The 23,842-nt window shown below is 40.5% G+C and overlaps 1 protein-coding gene across 1 annotated transcript in view; it reads right to left on the bottom strand.

Moving 5' to 3' along the window:
- Positions 1-23,842, bottom strand: part of LOC126251790 (nucleoprotein TPR-like) — a 419,454-nt gene that overhangs the window by 34,231 nt on the left and 361,381 nt on the right. Inside the window, exon 23 of the mRNA XM_049952417.1 lies at positions 16,688-16,851. Coding sequence (XP_049808374.1) covers positions 16,688-16,851 — 164 coding nt within the window. The remainder of the gene's footprint in view (positions 1-16,687; positions 16,852-23,842) is intronic.

The following is a 23,842-nucleotide window of genomic DNA, read 5'->3' as shown; positions in this document are numbered from 1 at the left end:
AGTTGTTCTTTCAATCAGCTGATATTTACGACATTCTGGGTGCATCAATTTTCTGTCTTTTTTTCAGTATTTTGGTGGATTTTGTATGAATGTCTTCCAGCATATCCACTTAGCTACAATGTACAATAAGTAAAAAGCGCTCTCTCTCTCTCTCTCTCTCTCTCTCTCTCTCTCTCGCTTGCCTTAGTTAAGAATTTTGAATTTGTCGTCTTGTTTTTCCTGATTAAAGATCCAGTTTTATATCAAAGATTTAGTATAGTTCGTACATTCACTTCGATCTTTATACAGACTGTTATCATTTTGCTACATTCTAGACAAGATATGATCTAATATAAAGATTAGACACAAAGGAGGCATTGTATCAAGCAGTGGCCATGTTTTATTATCTAGTAATCTGCCACACAGCTCAGCATAAGAAGCTCTAAATGTCTATGGCCAGACGACTGGGTGGCAAAGCGGTAATTTTATTTATAGGCCACTGAGTAGAGTTATGACTAAAGTTCAGAAAATGGCTTTAGGTAACTTAATAATATGACGTTCACAGTAAGGAGCATGCATTCTCAGGACACACGAATGCTGTGTGTTCCATATGTAATAGGCATTCGAATGATGTCTCACGGCAAAGATGGGAGCTGCAAACAATCAAGCTGCCCAGTCCACCCTGAATCAGTCTATGTATTAGTAAAATCTGTATTAATATCCCTACAATAGTTCCTGAGACTATCTTCCACATACAGCCAAAAAAATACGGCAGGGGACTTCAAATTACATAACATATAGAAGAAGAACGTGTGTCGATATACAGGGTCAACAATAATAAAATAAGACAAACTGAAAGGACAGCTTCCTGACTGGAAATGTAAGAAAAAAGGTCTTATGAACATGTGTCTGGAAGTGCATCGTTTGCCACAGTAGATGGCTCTGATAAATGAGAGTTCCTCTGACCACATGCTCTGCATTCCTCATGCGTTGCAGGCAGCATGACTGACGCAGCGTACTGTGAGCAGCATAATGGTCCAATATTCAAATCAGGAACAAGCCAACATGGTGTTTGTGTACAGCCAAGCAGATGGAAACAGTTGCGAGGCAGGATGGCTATATTGTGACAAGTACCCTCAGAGACACCATCTACGTCAAACAATTTTTCAAGCCCTTTTTGTGTGTCTGTGTGATCACAGGTATTTTCAGACAGACGAGCATGAAGGGAGGTGGTGGACTGTGCGTACACCAAATTTGGAAGTCTAGATTCCCCAAGGTATTGAGATGAACCCTAGGACAAGCTCCGGCAAGTGACACGCCAACATGGTGTATGCCACAGTATGATTATGTGTATTCTGCATGACAACCACTACTATCCCTATCAGCTGCAATAAGTGCAGAATTATCAACATCGGATTTCCTTCTACAGGAATGATTTTGTCGATGATTTTGCACCAGACTATCACAATTATGGCATTTCTGTCATCAGTCCTCTTTACTGACGAAGCAATATTTACCAGAACTGACACCATCAATCTGCATAATCATCACCTATAGGTTACAGACAACCCTCAGGGTTGAGGTATCTTCTCAGCATCGGTACGGCACCAATGTGTGGGCACAGATTCTTGGCGACCACATACTTGGGCCGGTTATTATTCCACGCCGCCTCACTCAAGGAACATACCTGGATGCAGCTCTGTACTGTGTTCCGGGATGATTTGTTGTCATTGCGTGCGCAAGTCTACAATTAGACACTACTTCACATCCATACTGGACAAAACTGACTTCATCCCTGAAGATGACCAGTGAGTCCAAAAATTACGAGTACCAGAATGGAAGATGACAGTATTTCACACAACCAAGATGGATTGTCGACCTGACTGGAAAACCAGTGCCACTGCACAGAACACTGAAGATGGAATCCACATCCTCAATCTCACAGCCCAAACTTACAGGCAGAAGAGAACAAAAGACATCAATGTATATATGTAAAGATGAGAAGACATGGGCATAAGTCTAGATTACAATGTGCACCAGATGATGCTGGTAGTAGCAACTGTCCTCCATTTTCGTTTCACCTCTGAATGGCTTAATTTGGCTTATGCATTTGACTAGCCAAGGATATTTTCAATTTCCTGCCTGACATCTAACAGCAATCTGTTACAGACTTGTGCACCATAATATGAAACCCCATTGTGAAGCCTTGACAGAAATTATTGGTCTAGTTGGAACTTATTTCTACAATATATTTGGGATAAATGTCAGCACTGATCTTAAAAATTGAAATGCTTTATTTTAGAGATCGATTTCGGTCACTGTGTGACCATCTTCAGTGCTTAAAATACATAAGAACCATCACACCTGAGGATCTTAACACAATTGTGGCCCTATTTATAATTAGCATCAAACAAATACAGAAACAGAAAAACACACACAGAAATACAGATTCTCATACATACCAAATTATTTGAACCTTGTGGGCCCGTATAACAGCACAACATTTTCTATGAGATGTAACATGTACTGTGATGATTACTTCCAACAGATATCTTTACTTTTACTGCAAACAATACTTTTAAAAAATTTACAGACAAGTCTCTCTTGTAACCTTAGTAGTTGCCGATCCAATGTACAGTATGCTTATAGCATACACAGCCAACTAGCTAAGCTTAGTATTGCAAAAACAAGCATGATAGTGCCCCTATATTCCAAAGTGTAAAACACACAGAAATCAAATAATAATAATAAAAAAAGATCAATAAAAAACCAAAGCTTACATAAAAATAACATGATGTTTTCTTACTGTCAGAAGTCATTGAAAAACTTTAAAAAATGCAGTAAAGGCATAACGAAAACACAATAAAATTACATCATCTGATATAAAGTACAAGATAAAATTTTATAGGAGTATACGTAACGTAAAAACACATAGTGATTTCTTAAAAACAAGTACAGAAAAGTTTAACATCAAAAACAGCCCTTCTACATTTCCAAAAAACGTCGATTAAATGTCAAAACGTTAATCCTTTGCAATGGGACATTATGCTCTCTCTTGTCATACTCGATGACTTGACCAACTTAATGACTGACATTATCAGCATAAATTCTTAACAGGCATTTACAAAATGTAATTAAAAAAACTTAAAAAAAAAAAAATCTCCCCTATGATGTACCAGTCCTGTAACACTGCTCTTTGTCATGTGAGCAACTGATTTCAAATTTCAATAACGAAAAAGTGAGCGATTATGGTAACTTTAATGAATAAACAGACATATGCCACACATAAATAGCAAACAGGGCTCTAAAATAAAACTATCAACGTAGTATATTACTACAGATATGCTGACAATACTGTTCTCTTAATCAAAGGAGAGAGTACTGAAATTGATGAAGGCATTTTTCAATTTTGCTGTGAATATACTGCTTAGATTACCATTTCCAGAAGCTGATTTCAAAATTGATTGTACTACGTGGGTGGTTTGAAAAGTTCTTGGAATCACCACGAGAGGTCACCACTAGCTCAACGAATTTTCCACATGATATTCACTGGACTGTTGCCTGTAATCACATGCCACATCAGTGCTCTTGGAAGAGAGCTGTGGCGGTGACATGGCTCTGTTGTTGTTGTTGTTGTTTTTGTTGTTGTTCCCACGAAGTGATTTGCAAAGATGGAAAAAAATCGTGATTCGAGCAGTGATTAAGTACTTCGTAAAGAAAGGTATGAAAGCATAGGACATTCATGCTGATTTCCAGAATACACTGTGGGACTCTGTTCCTTCATATTCAACTGTTGCCAAGTGGGCAAATGAATTTAAATTTGGTCAGGAGAGCTTAGATGATGATCTGCGCAGTGGCTGGCCAAGATGTTTCACTACTCCAGAAATCATTGCAAAAGTGCACAAAATGGTCATGAAGGATTGCCGATTGAAAGAGCTTCATTGCTCACGCTTGCCAGATGTCATCTGAAAGGGCATATCACATTTTAACTGAAGAATTAGAAATGAAAAAATTATCTGCAAGATAGATGCCGTAACTCTTGACGCTGGATCGAAAATACATGAGAATGGACATATTGGAACAATGTTTGGCCCGTTTTAGGAAAACGAACAACATTTTTTGCGCTGGTTTGTGACCACAGATGAAACTTGGGTGCACTACTATACCCCAGAGACAAAACAACAGTCAAAGCAGTGGAATCATGCTGATTCTCCGCCAACAAAGAAAACAAAGACAATTCCTTTGGCGAGAAAGATAATGGAATCACTGTTCTGGGATGCAAAGTGGATTCTGTTTGTAGATTATCTCCCCACTGGCCAAACAATTACTGGAGAATACTATGCTAACCTCCTGGACAAATTGCAACAAAAGATACACGAAAAAAGGCCAGGTTTAGCAAGGAAGAAAGTCATCTTCCATCAAGCCAATGCGCACCTGCACACGTGTGCGATTGGCATGGCAAAATTACAAGAACTAAGGTATGAATTATTGCCACACCTGCCTTATTCACCTGATATGGCTCCGTCAGACTTCCATCTCTTCCCAAAACTGAAAATTTTTCTTGGTGGATGAAGATTCACTTCAAATGAAGAACTGATAACCAAAGTTGACAACTATTTTGCAGGCCTCGAGGAAACTCATTTTTGAGCTAGGGTCAAGGTACTGGAACATCGCTGGACCAAGTGCATTAATCTACAAGCAGACTACATTGAAATTTAAAAAGTTTCAGTGATGTAAGTACTTTTTTTCTATACAATTCCGATAACTTTTCAAACCACCCCCACATATTGTACATAGCAAGAGTGAATAACTACACTGATGCTTTTTTGAGAAACATTTATAGTAAAAAGATAAAAGACCAACGCTCAGGAGTGTGTGCCAGTTACAGATAGTATTGGATGAAAAAATTAGTTACTTTACTTTACTATGGGATGTTTAGTACTACAATAGCTATGATTTTCCAAAAATTAGGCGTGGCCATCTAATTTTTAACTGGCGGCAGGTTCCATAAATTGTTAATTAATAGTATGTATAAATTTAATGTTTTTCAAGAGTCAGGGTTTTACAGGCCAAAGTGTGCTTATTGTAATGCTATTTATGTGGGGCAGACAGGGAGAAAACTCGGCGTGAGATATTGTGAGCATGTTGCGCTGGATTAATTTATATTGCTGACAGATCCAACTAGAGTGCAATGTGCACTCCGTGTGCATACCGGGGGGAGTCATTCCAGATGTGGAAAGGGTCCTTCCGGATGCCATGAAGGGTACAGGGTGCACCCATCTGCAGGTGGTCGCTCATGTCGGCACCAATGATGTGTGTCGCTATGGATCGGAGGAAATCCCCTCTGGCTTCCGGCGGCTATCTGATTTGGTGAAGACTGCCAGTCTCACTAGCGGGATGAAAGCAGAGCTCACCATCTGCAGCATCGTCGACAGGACTGACTGCGGACCTTTGGTACAGAGCCGAGTGGAGGGTCTGAATCAGAGGCTGAGACGGTTCTGCGACCGTGTGGGCTGCAGATTCCTCGACTTGCGCCATAGGGTGGTGGGATTTCGGGTTCCGCTGGATAGGTCAGGAGTCCACTACACGCAACAAGCGGCTACACGGGTATCAGGGGTTGTGTGGCGTGGGCTGGGCGGTTTTTTAGGTTAGATGGCCTTGGGCAAGTACAGAAAGGGCAACAGCCTCAACGGGTGCGGGGCAAAGTCAGGACATGCGGGGACCAAGCAGCAATCGGTATTGTAATTGTCAACTGTCGAAGCTGCGTTGGTAAAGTACCGGAACTTCAAGCGCTGATAGAAAGCACCGAAGCTGAAATCGTTATAGGTACAGAAAGCTGGTTGAAGCCAGAGATAAATTCTGCCAAAATTTTTACAAAGGTACAGACGGTGTTTAGAAAGGATAGATTGCATGCAACCGGTGGTGGGGTGTTCGTCACTGTTAGCAGTAGTTTATCCTGTAGTGAAGTAGAAGTGGATAGTTCCTGTGAATTATTATGGGTGGAGGTTACACTCAACAACCGAGCTAGGTTCATAATTGGTTCCTTTTACCGACCTCCCGACTCAGCAGCATTAGTGGCAGAACAACTGAGAGAAAATTTGGAATACATTTCACATAAATTTTCTCAGCATGTTATAGTCTTAGGTGGAGATTTCAATTTACCAGATATAGACTGGGACACTCAAATGTTTAGGACGGGTGGTAGGGACAGAGCATCGAGTGACATTCTATTGAGTGCACTATCCGAAAATTACCTCGAGCAATTAAACAGAGAACCGACTCGTGGAGATAACATCTTGGACCTACTGATAACAAACAGACCCGAACTTTTCGACTCTGTATGTGCAGAACAGGGAATCAGTGATCATAAGGCCGTTTCAGCATCCCTGAATATGGAAGTTAATAGGAATACAAAAAAAAGGGAGGAAGGTTTATCTGTTTAGCAAGAGTAATAGAAGGCAGATTTCAGACTACCTAACAGATCAAAACGAAAATTTCTGTTCCGACACTGACAATGTTGAGTGTTTATGGAAAAAGTTCAAGGCAATCGTAAAATGCGTTTGAGACACGTACGTGCCGAGTAAAACTGTGAGGGACGGGAAAAACCCACCGTGGTACAACAACAAAGTTAGGAAACTACTGCGAAAGCAAAGAGAGCTTCACTCCAAGTTCAAACGCAGCCAAAACCTCTCAGACAAACAGAAGCTAAACGATGTCAAAGTTAGCGTAAGGAGGGCTATGCGTGAAGCGTTCAGTGAATTCGAAAGTAAAATTCTATGTACTGACTTGACAGAAAATCCTAGGAAGTTCTGGTCTTACGTTAAATCAGTAAGTGGCTCGAAACAGCATATCCAGACACTCCGGGATGATGATGGCATTGAAACAGAGGATGACACGCGTAAAGCTGAAATACTAAACACCTTTTTCCAAAGCTGTTTCACAGAGGAAGACCTCACTGCAGTTCATTCTCTAAATCCTCGCACAAATGAAAAAATGGCTGACATCGAAATAAGTGTCCAAGGAATAGAAAAGCAACTGGAATCACTCAACAGAGGAAAGTCCACTGGACCTGACGGGATACCAATTCGACTCTACACATAGTACGCGAAAGAACTTGCCCCCCTTCTAACAGCCGTGTACCGCAAGTCTCTAGAGGAACAGAGGGTTCCAAATGATTGGAAAAGAGCACAGGTAGTCCCAGTCTTCAAGAAGGGTCGTCGAACAGATGCGCAAAACTATAGACCTATATCTCTGACGTCGATCTGTTGTAGAATTTTAGAACATGTTTTTTGCTCGAGTATCATGTCGTTTTTGGAAACCCAGAATCTACTCTGTAGGAACCAACATGGATTCCGTAAACAGCGATCGTGTGAGACCCAACTCGCTTTATTTGTTCACGAGACCCAGAAAATATTAGATACCGGCTCCCAGGTAGATGCTATTTTTCTTGACTTCCAGAAGGCGTTCGATACAGTTCCGCACTGTCGCCTGATAAACAAAGTAAGAGCCTACGGAATATCAGACCAGCTGTGTGGCTGGATTGAAGAGTTTTTAGCAAACAGAACATAGCATGTTGTTATCAATGGAGAGACGTCTACAGACGTTAAAGTAACCTCTGGCGTGCCACAGGGGAGTGTTATGGGACCATTGCTTTTCACAATATATATAAATGACCTAGTAGATAGTGTCGGAAGTTCCATGCGGCTTTTCGCGGATGATGCTGTAGTATACAGAGAAGTTGCAGCGTTAGAAAATTGTAGCGAAATGCAGGAAGATCTGCAGCGGATAGGCACTTGGTGCAGGGAGTGGCAACTGTCCCTTAACATAGACAAATGTAATGTATTGCGAATACATAGAAAGAAGGATCCTTTATTGTATGATTATATGATAGCGGAACAAACACTGGTAGCAGTTACTTCTGTAAAATATCTGGGAGTATGCGTGCGGAACGATTTGAAGTGGAATGATCATATAAAATTAATTGTTGGTAAGGCGGGTACCAGGTTGAGATTCATTGGGAGAGTGCTTACAAAATGTAGTCCATCAACAAAGGAGGTGGCTTACAAAACACTCGTTCGACCTATACTTGAGTATTGCTCATCAGTGTGGGATCCGTACCAGATCGGGTTGACGGAGGAGATAGAGAAGATCCAAAGAAGAACGGCGCATTTCGTCACAGGGTTATTTGGTAACCGTGATAGCGTTACGGAGATATTTAATAAACTCAAGTGGCAGACTCTGCAAGAGAGGCGCTGTGCATCGCGGTGTAGCTTGTTGTCCAGGTTTCGAGAGGGTGCGTTTCTGGATGAGGTATCGGATATATTGCTTCCTCCTACTTATACCTCCCGAGGAGATCACGAATGTAAAATTAGAGAGATTCGAGCGCGCACGGAGGCTTTCCGGCAGTCGTTCTTTCCGCGAACCGTACGCGACTGGAACAGAAAAGGGAGGTAATAACAGTGGCACGTAAAGTGCCCTCCGCCACACACCGTTGGGTGGCTTGCGGAGTATAAATGTAGATGTAGATGTAGATGCAGCAGATTTAACTGATACCGACCATGATCCTCCGAACTTGACACCACAGCTTTAATTGTTATGTAGGGGAGAAAAGGGCAGATATCCCTATCTCCTTGAGGAGATGGAGATTTTCTGCAATTTGAAATCTCGTAGTTGCATGTTGCTTAATAAGCAGACAGTTATGGACACTGCCCATTTTTGGGAGGACTGTGAGAACAGCCTAGCGCATTGGCAAGAAGGCTGTCACAAGGCCAGCAGTGATACAGAAGATTAGCCAGCATGAAGCTTTTATGCAGAGCAACAAGCTGATTCACAATTTGAGTGTAAACTTGGTGCACATTTAGGCAAGCCTCTTCTTCGGCAATTTTTTGATATGAGGTTTTTAACAGGTTTTCTAACAGCAAATGATGGATATTAGTTTCAGTTTTGAGTGCTATTTGCTATGTATATTTGGCATATGCCAGTTTATTCATTGAAGTTACCACAGTCGCCCACTTTGTTGTTACTGAAATTTAACATCAGTTGCTCATATGAAAAATAGCAGCATTACAGGTGTGGTACACCATCCGGCAGATTAATGTCTTTTTGTTACTTTTTGTAAATGTCTGTTAAGAATTTATGCTGATAATGTCAGTCATCAGGTTGGTCAAGTCTTCGTACACGTAGCATCCCATTGTAAAGGATTAATGTTTTTACATTTAATTGACATTTTTGGAAATGTAGAAGGCCTGTTTTTGATGTTAAACTTTTCTGTATTTGTTTTTAAGAAATTACTATGCGCTTTTACCTTAGGTATATTCCTATAAAATTTTATCTTGTCCTTTACATCACAGGGTGTAACTTTATTGTACACTCCTGGAAATTGAAATAAGAACACCGTGAATTCATTGTCCCAGGAAGGGGAAACTTTATTGACACATTCCTGGGGTCAGATACATCACATGATCACACTGACAGAACCACAGGCACATAGACACAGGCAACAGAGCATGCACAATGTCGGCACTAGTACAGTGTATATCCACCTTTCGCAGCAATGCAGGCTGCTATTCTCCCATGGAGACGATCGTAGAGATGCTGGATGTAGTCCTGTGGAACGGGTTGCCATGCCATTTCCACCTGGCGCCTCAGTTGGACCAGCGTTCGTGCTGGACGTGCAGACCGCGTGAGACGACGCTTCATCCAGTCCCAAACATGCTCAATGGGGGACAGATCCGGAGATCTTGCTGGCCAGGGTAGCTGACTGACACCTTCTAGAGAACGTTGGGTGGCACGGGATACATGCGGACGTGCATTGTCCTGTTGGAACAGCAAGTTCCCTTGCCAGTCTAGGAATGGTAGAACGATGGGTTCGATGACGGTTTGGATGTACCGTGCACTATTCAGTGTCCCCTCGACGATCACCAGTGGTGTACGGCCAGTGTAGGAGATCGCTCCCCACACCATGATGCCGGGTGTTGGCCCTGTGTGCCTCGGTCGTATGCAGTCCTGATTGTGGCGCTCACCTGCACGGCGCCAAACACGCATACGACCATCATTGGCACCAAGGCAGAAGCGACTCTCATCGCTGAAGACGACACGTCTCCATTCGTCCCTCCATTCACGCCTGTCGCGACACCACTGGAGGCGGGCTGCACGATGTTGGGGCGTGAGCGGAAGACGGCCTAACGGTGTGCGGGACCGTAGCCCAGCTTCATGGAGACGGTTGCGAATGGTCCTCGCCGATACCCCAGGATCAACAGTGTCCCTAATTTGCTGGGAAGTGGCGGTGCGGTCCCCTACGGCACTGCGTAGGATCCTACGGTCTTGGCGTGCATCCGTGCGTCGCTGCGGTCCGGTCCCAGGTTGACGGGCACGTGCACCTTCCGCCGACCACTGGCGACAACATTGATGTACTGTGGAGACCTCACGCCCCACGTGTTGAGCAATTCGGCGGTACGTCCACCCGGCCTCCCGCATGCCCACTATACGCCCTCGCTCAAAGTTCGTCAACTGCACATACGGTTCACGTCCACGCTGTCGCGGCATGCTACCAGTGTTAAAGACTGCGATGGAGCTCCGTATGCCACGGCAAACTGGCTGACACTGACGGCGGCGGTGCACAAATGCTGCGCAGCTAGCGCCATTCGACGGCCAACACTGCGGTTCCTGGTGTGTCCGCTGTGCCGTGCGTGTGATCATTGCTTGTACAGCCCTCTCGCAGTGTCCGGAGCAAGTATGGTGGGTCTGACACACCGGTGTCAATGTGTTCTTTTTTCCATTTCCAGGAGTGTATTTTTATTATGCCTGGACTGCATCTTTTAAAGTTTTGCTATGACTTCTGATGGTAAAAACCCATCATGTGATATGTGAAATTAAAAGGTTATTTTTGTGTCTGCTTTGATTTTTCTATTAATGTTTTTTGTTGTATTTTTTGTCTGCCTGTTGTACACTTTTGAATATAGATGGCACTATGATACTTATTTTTACAATACTGAGCTTAGCTAGTTGGCTATATAAGCTACAAGTGCACTGTACACTGGGAGCAACTGCTACTGTTACAAGATAGACTCTTCTGTAAATTTAAAAATTATTGTATGCTGTAAAAGTAAAACTATATGTTGGAAGTAATCATCACAGTACATTTTACACCTCATAGAAAATATTGTGGTGTTGTGATATGGGCCTACAAGGTTTGAATAACTTGGTATGTACAAGAATCTGTATTTTTGTATATATCTTTCTGTTTCTGTATTTTTTGGTGGTGGGTATAAATAGGGCCACAATTGTGTTACGATCATGTCTGATGGTTCTTACATATTTTTATGCACTGAAGATGGTCACACAGTAATTGAAATCGATCTGTACGATAAAGAATTTCAATATTTACTGATGTTGCCATTTATCCAAAATATATTGACAGTAATACAGTCATGGTACACATGGTTGCCATTGGAATTACACTTATTTCTACTTCGTGTCTTGTCCTTGTGAATTGCACAGTTCATGTTAAATTAATGCTTGTTTTGTTGAACACAAATATCATAAGGAAGTAATCGGATCGACATGGAAGTGTAAGAATCCTTAGCTTCCGCAACAGGGTTCTGCAAGATGTTCAGTTATCAACTTGACACAATATTCTACCTGCCTGATATGTTTCGCCCCACAAGATTACACCACCGACAGTACAGCATGAAGTATGCTTGCAGTTATGTCTGGAGGTCAACACATTGAGAGACATTGGTTAGTGCAACACAGACAGAACTGAGCTTCTTGTTTAATTTTTTCAAATCTGTTGCTACCTCAGTTTATCACCAAACAGTGAATCCAGGAGCTTCATACATGGAGTTTTACTGAATGTATGCTCACTCATCTCTGCTACTGGTACCTGCAAGTCACTTTTATTTCTTTGGAACTGCATAACATGAGTCTGTTCAGTTATTTTCCTAGCAGGGTCTGGAATAAAAATGAATGTGTTTGGGTCCTCCATCAGTATAGTCATGTAATCAGGAAACACCACTGTTTTAAGCAAATAATTTATGCAGCTCAAGGACAGGAGGGGACCAAGTGCCAAACCTCACAAGACATCATAATGATTCCCCACTCCGAAATGACTCTAATCCCTTTGGTATCATGTATTAATATGACCACTGTTAAAACATGACTCCATCCATGTAAGTGGAGAGCCTATAACACCACAGTTTTAGTTCCCCTGGAAGAATTTTATGACCAACACAATCCAAGGTACTGGCAAAGTCAGAACAGGGTACTTTTTCTTGTTTTGCTCTACCAGGTCTGAGTCTGGTAGATCAAATATCGCTCTCTCTGTAGAGAAGCCATTATGAAAGCCACGAAGAGCTGTTATTACAAGATTTTTCTCAACAGATGGTCCAATATTATGCTGCAAATTGTTTTTTGCTGAATATTGGAAGGAGGGAGGTGCCTCTATAATCAGAGGTCACTTGCATACATGAGTGGCACAACCACATACTTAAATCTTTCAGGAAAATATACCTGATTACAAATGTTATTGTTTACTGTCTTATATTATCTACGTTTAGTGGAAGTGGACACTGTACAATAATAAAATAGTATATCATTTGCAAGAGTCCCAAACAGTGATTGATAGCATTTTCTGATGCAGCACTTTGCAACAGTAACACAAGCTCACAGATTAAATAGTACTCTTACTGTTAGTAAATTTTTAAATGATAAAACAACTGCAGAGCTACTGACACTTGCAAATGGATTGGTGTTTTCAAAACCTAAGGACCTGAGTGCATCTTATCTTAGGTGATACATATCTTACCAGTAATTCACATTCTTCATGATGCTTTAGTTCTGTCAGTCTGCTGCATTGCAGAAATGAGGAGGAGGAGGAGGAGGAGGAGGCAGTAGCAGTCTAATGTATGCAAATATCCAATAACGAATAAATTTCACAAGTTTAAAGAGACAGGTTTTATAATGTAAATGAGAAACAAAGGTGGTTCAAAAAATAAGGTAAAATTGTTTATTGAGAAAATCTAGGAGATATACAAAGTTACAAGGCACATAGTCACCACTGCTATCTAAGCATATGTTCCTCTGGTAAACCAATCCATTAAAACAGGCATAAAAGAAATTGGAGCTCTGCTTTAGGAACTACTTAATAATAGTCTCCTGAATGTTTTGGCTTTAAAGTGGCAAGCAGCCGGATGCTTCAAACCCGGGCAGTATGGAGAAAGTTCCAATACATTCCATCTCCTCCTGTATTGCACAGTAACCGAGAGCATTCACAGTCTGTCCATGGGTGAAGTAATCAAACAGCAGCACACCCTGCTTGTCTCAAAGGATGGTGGCCATAACTTTCTTTGCAGATATTGTTGTTCTGGATGTGTTATAGGGAGAGGTGAGTGGACCGGTGGCTGTTCCTTCAGCAGTGTCAGCAGGTACACGTGGGCAGGGATTTGCTAGTTATCAGGAACTCCAAAGTATGTTGCATTATGGAGCCCCTTAGGAAGACAGCATTCAGGATTGGAAAGAAAGCAAATGCGCACTCAGTACGTCTGCCATGGGACCTCATCCAAGATGTTAAGGTGGCCTTGCCTGTGGCTATCGAGCACGCAGGGTGCAGTAATCTGCAAGTTGTGGCTCACATTGGCTCCAAAGACACCTGCCCCGTGGGTTCTGAGGTCATCCTCAGTTCAGACAGATGGCAGGAGTAGGTGGTGAAGGCTGCTGGCCTTACATGCAGGTTGCACATAAAGCTCGCAATTAGCAGCATTGTTCCCAGAATTGATCGGGGTCCTTTGGTTTGGAGCCAATTGGAACGTCTCAACCAAGGGCTTGAATCTTGTGACGGTCTTGGCTGCAGATTTCTGGACCTGCGTAGTCACGTGGGGAATTGTAAGACTCCCCTTCATATGACAGGGGTGCACTACACAAAGGAAGCAGCTACATGGGAAGCAGAGAACTTGCGGAGTGCATGTATTTTTTTTGTAAAGGCTAGACTTTAGTTTGAGATAATGTGATGAACATTAGCCAGTCAACACAGAGCAAAGACGCTTCGACTGTACAAATTTTATCAGTAATTTGTCAAGAAATTTCTAACAACATTCTCAAATTTACTGCCCTCCAGGCAAGTTCCTGTGCTCAAATTATTTTTAGGTCTAAGAGATGGCTAAAACCTGAAGAGACAGTTCCAATATACTTGGTAAGTCATGGAATGTATGTCAGAAAGGCAGACTAGATGCCACAGGAGGAGTGTTCACTGCAGTTGACAAAAATATTGCCTTTGCTGATGTTGAAACTGAATGTAACAGTGAAGTTATCCAGTTACATATAACAGGTCTAGGTGAAACCAAATTAACTCTTAGATCTTTTTAATAGCTACCCAATTCCAAAGTGACTTTATCCTTCCACTGTGGTGTCCAGGGATTCATTGGAGTGGATCCATACAGAAAGTCTTCTGAAGTACTTTGGAACATACTTCTAAACAATGTCTTGAGCAGCTAGTTCAGCAGCCCACACACACTGCAAATATCTTAGACACTGTAGTTACAAACTGGCCGGACCTTATTGATGTCATCAATACAGGGAGGGGGATTACTGATCACGATATAATCATAGCGACTTTTGTTACAAAAATTAACAAGTCAGTCAAGAAGGCTATGAGAGCTTTTATGCCAGAAACAGCAGATAAGCAGTTGTTAGCATCTCACTTAGACAATGAATTGGCATCATTTAGTTTCACTATGATAGTCATAGAGGTGCCCCACAGCAAACTTTTCACAAAGGTACAAGCATGTGGAATAGGTTCTCAGATATGTGAATAGTTCAAAGACTTCTTACGTAATAGAACCCAGTATCTTATTCTTGATGGAAGTGTTCAACAGATACAATGGTATTGTCAGGAGAGCCTCGGGGAAGAGTGACAGAACCACTATCATTTTCTATGGACATAAATGATCTGGCGTACAGGGTGGTTAGCAATATACGGTTGTTTGAGATGATGCTATGGTGTATAGGAAGGTGTCGAAGTTCAGTGACTGTAGGAGAAAACAACATGACTTAGACAAAATTTCTAATTGGTGTGTTAAATGGCAGCTAGCTCTGAATATTGAAGAATGTAAGTTAATGCAGACAGGTAGGAAAAACAAACCTGTCATGTTCAGATATGGCATTAATAATGTCTGGGTGTAAAGTTGCAAAGCGATATGAAATGGAACAAGCATGTGAGGATTGTGATAGGGAAGGCAAATGGCTGAGTTCAGTTTATTGAGAGGGGTACCTTCTGGTCACGCACCATATGGTGGATTGTGGAGTATGTATATGAAATCTAGAGACTAATGGTGTGTCCATGGCACTGATGATTTCTTCATCTCAGCTGTCACATGATGTACCCATGTTTTGCTCCCTGTGACATTAAAGTGAAGGAAAAGAACACCCTCCACCTGATACTGCCTTAAGTGTTGAAGTACAACCTCAATGGCTCAGTTTTACTTTCATCTACGAGGTGCCAGGGTACCCAGCGAGAACATCCTGCAGCGTGCATGGTCCCCATTACACTGCCGTTGGACATGTTCAGTTCATCTGCTATCCGTCTCACACAAATACGACGATCATACTGAATGTACCCTTTGACATGGTGCACATTGTCACTTCAGGTGTACAAACTTCGTCGCCCTGTCCTTTGATCGTCCAACACACCCATTCTGCCATTATGAAATTCCTGGAAATGAAACCACACAATTTTCATGACATTACACTTGCTCCATGAACTTCCACTGCTTGGTGATGTATTGCAGTTACGAACATTTTCCTTATGCACTAAAACCATTATTATTCCTCAATCTTCAATTACAGACTATGTGCCTGTCAACATCTCCATCTTAAAACTGTACTTGGCAGTGCCATAGCACAGCAACCTTCAACTACCATTGATCTTTAAAAGCTTTTATTGTCTCTAGACATGTAAGTTAATGTCCATGGAGTATTCGCGTGGCATCGTTTGAAGAACGAGGTTCCATGACGAAGTCAGTACCTTACGACCTAGCCACAAGTGAGTACAGTCACTACCAGAAGCAGCAACAAACAAGACTTCTGCATAAACAGGACCTCAATAGTTTCCAATTACCTGCATCAGAGCAGAGTGCCAATCAGGCCACTCTGCAATCATCGCCAAAAGCAAAAGCATTTTGTGACTGCAATGCCAATAATGCAAGAGTTTTATTAGAGTTATGTAGTGAAGTTTATAGTCGATTGCACACTGAGAGAAGGAACTATTATTCTGTAGCATATCATGTGATACATTAGTCTGAGGAAAGTTAAGTATTTCATCCTGTTCAAGCTATAACAACATGACTGAATATTTTGTGTGTGTGTGTGTGTGTGTGTGTGTGTGTGTGTGTGTTTTGCAGTATTGACTCAGCCTCCTCCAGAAGTAAATCTAATTCACCACCACAGTGGTAATGGAGTTTTTTGTATGGCACAACAATTTATACAACGTAAGAGGTTACTGGATCATCTTTGTACAACTATAAATTATGGTAAAACTGAAATATCCAAGATGAAAATAAAGAATATAAATGAGTCTGCTATTAAAATACAGGCTAGTAGAGATTGAAGAGATATGGAGGACAAACTAGGAAAAAAGAATTAAAACAGAGTACAAAAATAAATTAAAAGAAAGGAATGACATATTGTTGCAACATTTCCTACACACTGCACATACCTGTTCTTCTTGGTGATGCTGCTCATGTGGCTGCTGTTGCTCCTCATGTTGACGAGTGTCTTCATATTCATAACTCTGAGAAGTACCCTGTTTAAATTGATCTACTTCATGTGCTCCACGCACACCCTCTTCAACATGTGAAACGTGGATTTTGTAGCCACAATCTTATTGAAACAGAAAAAGAAAATGTCAAAGCAGCACTGTTTAATTAGCAATAATATTGTACCTTTTGTACCATGGGTACTACTACTACTACTACTACTACTACTACTACGACGGTGACCGCCACCACCACTACTTTGTAAGTATGTCCAAAGCAAGTACAGATGGAAGATGTTTTTATACAAAGTGTTTAAAAATGTGTTCCATATTCTTAATGGAGGTAGTACTGGCTAGAAATAGAAAATCTTATACATTTATGTCCAGAAACAAATACTTCAAAGAAATATAGACCATTCTGTCCTATATTTGCCATCTGGCTTTTGATACTACAGCATGCAGCCAATGTTGTTATCACTAAATCTTAAATGTACCTGAGCCTTCATCCAAAAACTCATGAAGCTGAGTGAATACATCTTGCTGCCCCCAGATTTGATGACGCACATGGGACAAACACTCCCATGAACTGGGCAGGTTGTCGACGGGTAGGAATACACCAACGCCTTTACATCCACCTACCTTTCCATTCTGCAATCCACCTTATTGTACACGATGGAGGGTACCTCGTGTACAATTGTCACTTCCTCCCTTTCCTGTTACAGTAGCGAGTTGCGTGCAGGAAAAATGGATGCCGTTAAGAATCCACATCAGCTTGCATCTACGAAATTTTACCTCCATGGTTTTTTCCCAAAATTTATGTAGGAGGAAGCAATATACTGATTTGCTCTTCTGGGAAAGTACGCTCATGGAACTTTAACATTAAATCACACCTTGATGCACAATGCATTCCTTGTGATGTCTACAATTGGTGTTGGATGAGTACATTCATTACACTATTGCACTTACTAAACAAACCTGTGATTACACAAGCTGCTTAACTTTGGATCTTATCTGTTTCCTCTGTCAGTTCTTTCTAGTATGATTTCCAAACAGAGAGCAATATTCAAGTATCAGTCAAATGAGGGTTTTGAAACCTACCTCCTTCAGGTGGACTGTGCTTCCCCAAAACTTACCAAGGTTAGAGCAAAGTCTACAAAGAAGCCATGGATTAATCGAGGAATAGGGGTATCTTGTAAAACAAAAATAAAACTGTATCTGTCAATCCGAAACATTTCCAATGTTGATGCTATAGCACATTATAAGAAATACTGCAAAATATTAAAGACTGTAATACGGATGTCAAAGCAAATATATTACAAGGAAAAGATAGTCATATCAGATAACAAAATAAAGACAATATGGGATATAGTGAAGGAGGAGACCGGTAGAACCAGACATGAAGAAGAACAAATAACATTAAGAGTAAATGATACATTGGTGACAGATGTGTATAGTGTTGCAGAACTTTTTAACAAACATTTTATAACTGTTACTGAAAAGATGGGGTTGTCAGGTTCGGTAGATGCTGCTATGGATTACCTTAGACCAGACATTTCAAGTAACTTCCATAATAAGAATTTGACCCTCACTACCCCAACAGAAATAATGTCCATCATAAAATCTTTAAAATCAAAAACATCTAGTGGGTATGATGAAGTATCAACAAAGTTAATTAAAGAATGTGATTCTGAGCTAAGTAACATATTAAGCTATCTGTGTAACCAGTCGTTTATCAGTGGAATATTTCCTGAATGGCTGAAATATGCTGAAGTTAAGCCACTGTTTAACAAGGGAGATAAAGAAATAGCATCAAATTTCCGTCCAATTTCACTGTTGCCAGCATTCTCAAAAATTTTCGAAAAAGTAATGTACAGTCGTCTTTATAACCATCTTATCTCAAATAACATACTGTCAAAGTCACAGTTTGGATTTCTAAAAGGTTCTGATATTGAGAGGGCTATCTACACTTACAGTGAAAATGTGCTTAATTCATTAGACAAAAAATTGCAGGCAACTGGTATATTTTGTGATCTGTCAAAGGCATTTGACTGTGTAAATCACAATATCCTTTTAAGTAAACTAGAATATTATAGTGTAATGGGAAATGCTGCAAAATGGTTCAAATCTTATATCTCTGGCAGGAAACAAAGGGTGTTATTAGGAAAGAGACATGTATCAAGCTATCAGGCATCATCCAACTGGGAACTAATTACATATGGGGTCCCACGAGGTTCCATTTTGGGGCCCCTACTTTTTCTTGTGTATATCAATGACCTTTCATCAGTAACATTACCAGATGCCAAGTTTGTTTTGTTTGCCGATGATACAAACATTGCAATAAATAGCAAATCAAGTGTAGTCTTAGAAAGATCAGCCAATAAAATATTTGTGGACATTAATCACTGGTTCCTAGCCAATTCTTTGTCACTAAACTTTGAAAAAACACACTACATTAAGTTCAGAACTTGTAAGGGGTGTCCCAAGAGTATATGTCTAACATACGATGACAAGAAGATAGAAGAAGTGGACAGTGCTAAATTCTTGGGATTACAGTTTGATAATAAATTCAACTGGGAGGAGCACACCACAGAACTGCTGAAGCGTCTTAACAAATCTCTGTTTGCAACGCGAATTTTATGAGACATAGGGGATATAAAAATGAAAAAGCTGGCATACTATGCTTACTTTCATTCCATAATGTCATATGGGATTATTTTTTGGGGTAATTCATCAAGCCAAGCTAAAGTTTTCCGGGCACAAAAACGTGCAGTAAGAATTATATGTGGTGTGAACTCAAGAACATCCTACAGAAGCCTGTTTAGGGAACTAGGGATACTAATTACTGCTTCCCAATATATTTATTCCTTAATGAAATTTGTCATTAAAAATATATCACTTTTTCAAACCAACAGCTCAATTCATGGAATCAATACTAGGAATAAGAATAATCTTCACAAGGATTTAAAGTCACTTAGTCTAGTACAAAAAGGTGTGCATTATTCAGGAACACACATTTTCAATAACTTGCCAGCAGCCATAATAAGCTTAACAACCAATGAAATTCAGTTTAAGAGAAGCCTAAAGGATTTATTGGTGACCAACTCCTTCTACTCCATCGATGAATTTCTTAGTAAAACCAACTGATTTGTATATAAGTACAACATAACTTCTGCACAATTTCAGTGCAGTAATGTGTTCATTGAAAATTTGTGTGTGTGTGTGTGTGTGTGTGTGTGTGTGTAAGTATAATCTAACTTCTGCACCATTTCAGTGCAGTAATGTGTTCATTGTAAATAAGTATTACAGTAGTTGTATTACATGTTTATTACCTTATAAATAAATAAAAAACTTTTTTATTTTAAATTCAGTGCATTAGTATTTGTAAAATGACTCTTAGTGTTCATTAAAAAATGACGATCATTCCACTTGGGATGTGTGGAATGGTACATTAGCTTATTTGTTTTAGTTGTAAATATTTGTCATGTATTGTTGTTTTTCTGACATGTTCCACATCCTGGAGGACCTCCTCACTACGGATCAATTGGAATGAAAGTAAATCTAATCTAATCTAATCTTATAATGAATCTCAGTTTCACAGCTGCCTGTCCTGCAATTCATTTTATGTGATCATTCCACCTTAAATCTGTATGCATACTCCCAGGCACTGCCTCTGGTACTTGTTCAGAAATCATGCAATCAGCTATTACTTGGTTTCACTGCCTATTCAAGGCAGTAAGTTACTTTTTTATGTTGAGAGTCAACTGCCAATCACTGTGTTGAATGTCAATCCTCTGCACAGCTTCCTTTATTTCACTAAAATTTTATACCATTTCTATTTCTCTGCACACAACAATATCACCCACGAACAGCTTCAATCGATACCTCTACAAACTATCAAATCACCACCCAAATCAGAAAAGAGGCATGATTAATACTTTCATAAAGCAAGGAAGATGAGTATGTGAGCTGCAGCACCTCAGACATGACATACAACATACACTTGGAAAGTGTTCTGAGGAGCAAAGGGTATTCCACAAGTTACATTAGAAGTATAACAGAGCCAAACACTCAGTAAAGTGACAAATCAGAAAAAGACATGTCAGGTACAGCCTTTCTGCCATACATTCCCAGAGTGATGGACAGAATTGGCCGTATATTGCTCAAACACAGCATAAAGACTATTTATATATCAACAAAGAAGATCAAAGAGTGTCTCAGACAGGCAAAGGAGAAAAGGGACCCACTTGCAATGTCGGGAATATACTGCATAGCATGCACATGTGGAAAAGTTCATGTTGGAATGACTGGACAATCAATCACACCAGGATCATAGAAAATAAGTGACACTGCAGGTTGGAGCAGGTAGAGAAATCAGCTGTGGCAGAGCACACATTGTGCTAGACTGACCACATAATAAAATTCGCCAACATGGAAGTTCTGGCTGTAGAGAAGAGCTATCACACCCATTTGTTCAGAGTCATTATAGAAATACACAAACACAAGAACAGCTTCAACAAGAAAGAAGAAAGCCCTCGGACATGGCACACATGTACATATAGTCTGCAGCAGCAAGCTCGTCTCCAGTCCACCACCAGCAATGGGGGTTGAAACTTGGACAATGTCAACCACTCATGCTGGCGAAATGTCAGAAAAATCTTCAAACAAATGTCGGCCAAAGAACCGAAGACAGAAGCCAACAAGCAGTTTGTTTTGAAAGAAAGTCAAACACTCCTTGAATTAAGGAATTCATCACACATTCTCTCACATAGCCTAATTAATCTTGTGTAAAAGGAAATTAACTTTGTAAATAAAATTTCTCAAAGTACCATTTTCCATGATGTGTTAACAATGTTAACAGTAGTGACATTGCACTCATTGAAAGCAGTTTGTTGTTACGAATTACTGCATGGTATTTGTCTACTGATGGCCTTGGGAGAGCCAGTCATGACAAAACTCTACCATCTGGTGAGCAAGATGTATGAGACAGGCGAAATACCCGCAGACTTCAAGAAGAATATAATAATTCCAATCCCAAAGAAAGCAGGTGTTGACAGATGTGAAAATTACCGTACTATCAGTTTAATAAGTCACAGCTGCAAAATACTAACGCGAATTCTTTACAGACGAATGGAAAAATTGGTAGAAGCGGACCTCGGGGAAGATCAGTTTGGATTCCGTAGAAATGTTGGAACACGTGAGGCAATACTAACCTTACAACTTATCTTAGAAGAAAGATTAAGAAAAGGCAAACATACGTTTCTAGCATTTGTAGACTTAGAGAAAGCTTTTGACAACGTTAACTGGAATACTCTCTTTCAAATTCTGAAGGTGGCAGGGGTAAAATACAGGGAGCGAAAGGCTATTTACAATTTGTACAGAAACCAGATGGCAGTTATAAGAGTTGAGGGGTATGAAAGGGTAGCAGTGGTTGGCAAGGGAGTGAGACAGGGTTGTAGCCTCTCCTCGATGTTATTCAATCTGTATATTGAGCAAGCAGTAAAGGAAACAAAAGAAAAATTCGGAGTAGGTATTAAAATCCATGGAGAAGTAATAAAAACTTTGAGGTTCGCCGATGACATTGTAATTCTCTCAGAGACAGTACAGACTTGGAAGAGCAGTTGAACGGAATGGATACTGTCTTGAAAGGAGGATATAAGATGAACATCAACAAAAGCAAAACGAGGATAATGGAATATAGTCAAATTAAATCGGGTGATGCTGAGGGGATTAGATTAGGAAATGAGACACTTAAAGTAGTAAAGGAGTTTTGCTATTTAGGGAGTAAAATAACTGATGATGGTCGAAGTAGAGAGGATATAAAATGTAGACTGGCAATGGCAAGGAAAAAGTTTCTGAAGAAGAGAAATTTGTTAACATCGAGTATTGATTTAAGTGTCAGGGAGTCATTTCTGAAAGTATTTGTATGGAGTGTAGCCATGTATGGAAGTGAAACATGGACGATAACCAGTTTGGACAAGAAGAGAATAGAAGCTTTCGAAATGTGGTGCTACAGAAGAATGCTGAAGATAAGGTGGGTAGATCACGTAACTAATGAGGAGGTATTGAATAGGATTGGGGAGAAGAGAAGTTTGTGGCACAACTTGACTAGAATAAGGGATCGGTTGGTAGGACATGTTTTGAGGCATCAAGGGATCACAAATTTAGCATTGGAGGGCAGCGTGGAGGGTAAAAATCGTAGAGGGAGACCAAGAGATCAATACACTAAGTAGATTCAGAAGGATGTAGGTTGCAGTAGGTAATGAGAGATGATGAAGCTTGCACAGGATAGAGTAGCATGGAGAGCTGCATCAAACCAGTCTCAGGACTGAGGACCACAACAACAACAACAACATTTGTCCCAAAGCCTTCGACACGTTTTGCTGTCGGCAGACACTCGTGTGTGTGCACTGTGTTTTGTTGTAAATGGCACATTTTCTTCGCAACTGAAGTTTTATTTTGGTGTTATCCACTTGTTTATGATTTATCGCTGCAATACTATTTTACAGTAGTGGCTAAAGTGAAATTCTTTCTTAGACTATTACTTCTGACAAGTCAAAATTACAAAAAATTTATGGAAAACTAATATAATGAAAAATTCCTGTGTTTTTCAGGGTGAGTATACACACTGATCACCACTAACATATTCTCCGCTGGTCCCTACCCTGCTATCCTTCCGCCTCCCTGTCCCTCAACTTTTCTGTACCACCATTACCCACTCCAGCAAATATCACTGCTCACCTCAAACACATTCTTAATGCCTGGAAACAACACTGGCCAGGATTGTGAGAAACTCCTGAGTGAACATGTGCAAGATTCTACATCTGATTAATGATTATGTCTGACAGATGAAGAATATTTAGCAGTCTTTTTGAGTGTGCCTGTCTCTATTTGGTGAGCAACAGTCTATCCTTTTCATATTGTTGTTACTGCATCACAGATTTTCAATTGTTTGAATATGCTGAAAGTGATATGGATAAAGAAATACTTATGCAAAACTGTTAATGCAAAAGTATGGTTTATGCCTTCACCACCTCCAATTCTTCACACACTTCTTTCAGAATCATTCTGTACAACAATCGGTTCTCACTATACAAAATACGAAAACTGTAAGAGCTA

The sequence above is a fragment of the Schistocerca nitens genome, chromosome 4, assembly GCF_023898315.1.
Source record: "Schistocerca nitens isolate TAMUIC-IGC-003100 chromosome 4, iqSchNite1.1, whole genome shotgun sequence".
Taxonomy (NCBI): Eukaryota; Metazoa; Arthropoda; class Insecta; order Orthoptera; family Acrididae; genus Schistocerca; species Schistocerca nitens.
The sequence above is the reverse complement of the archived record's forward strand: the minus strand, read 5'-3'. Positions and strand labels throughout refer to the sequence as shown.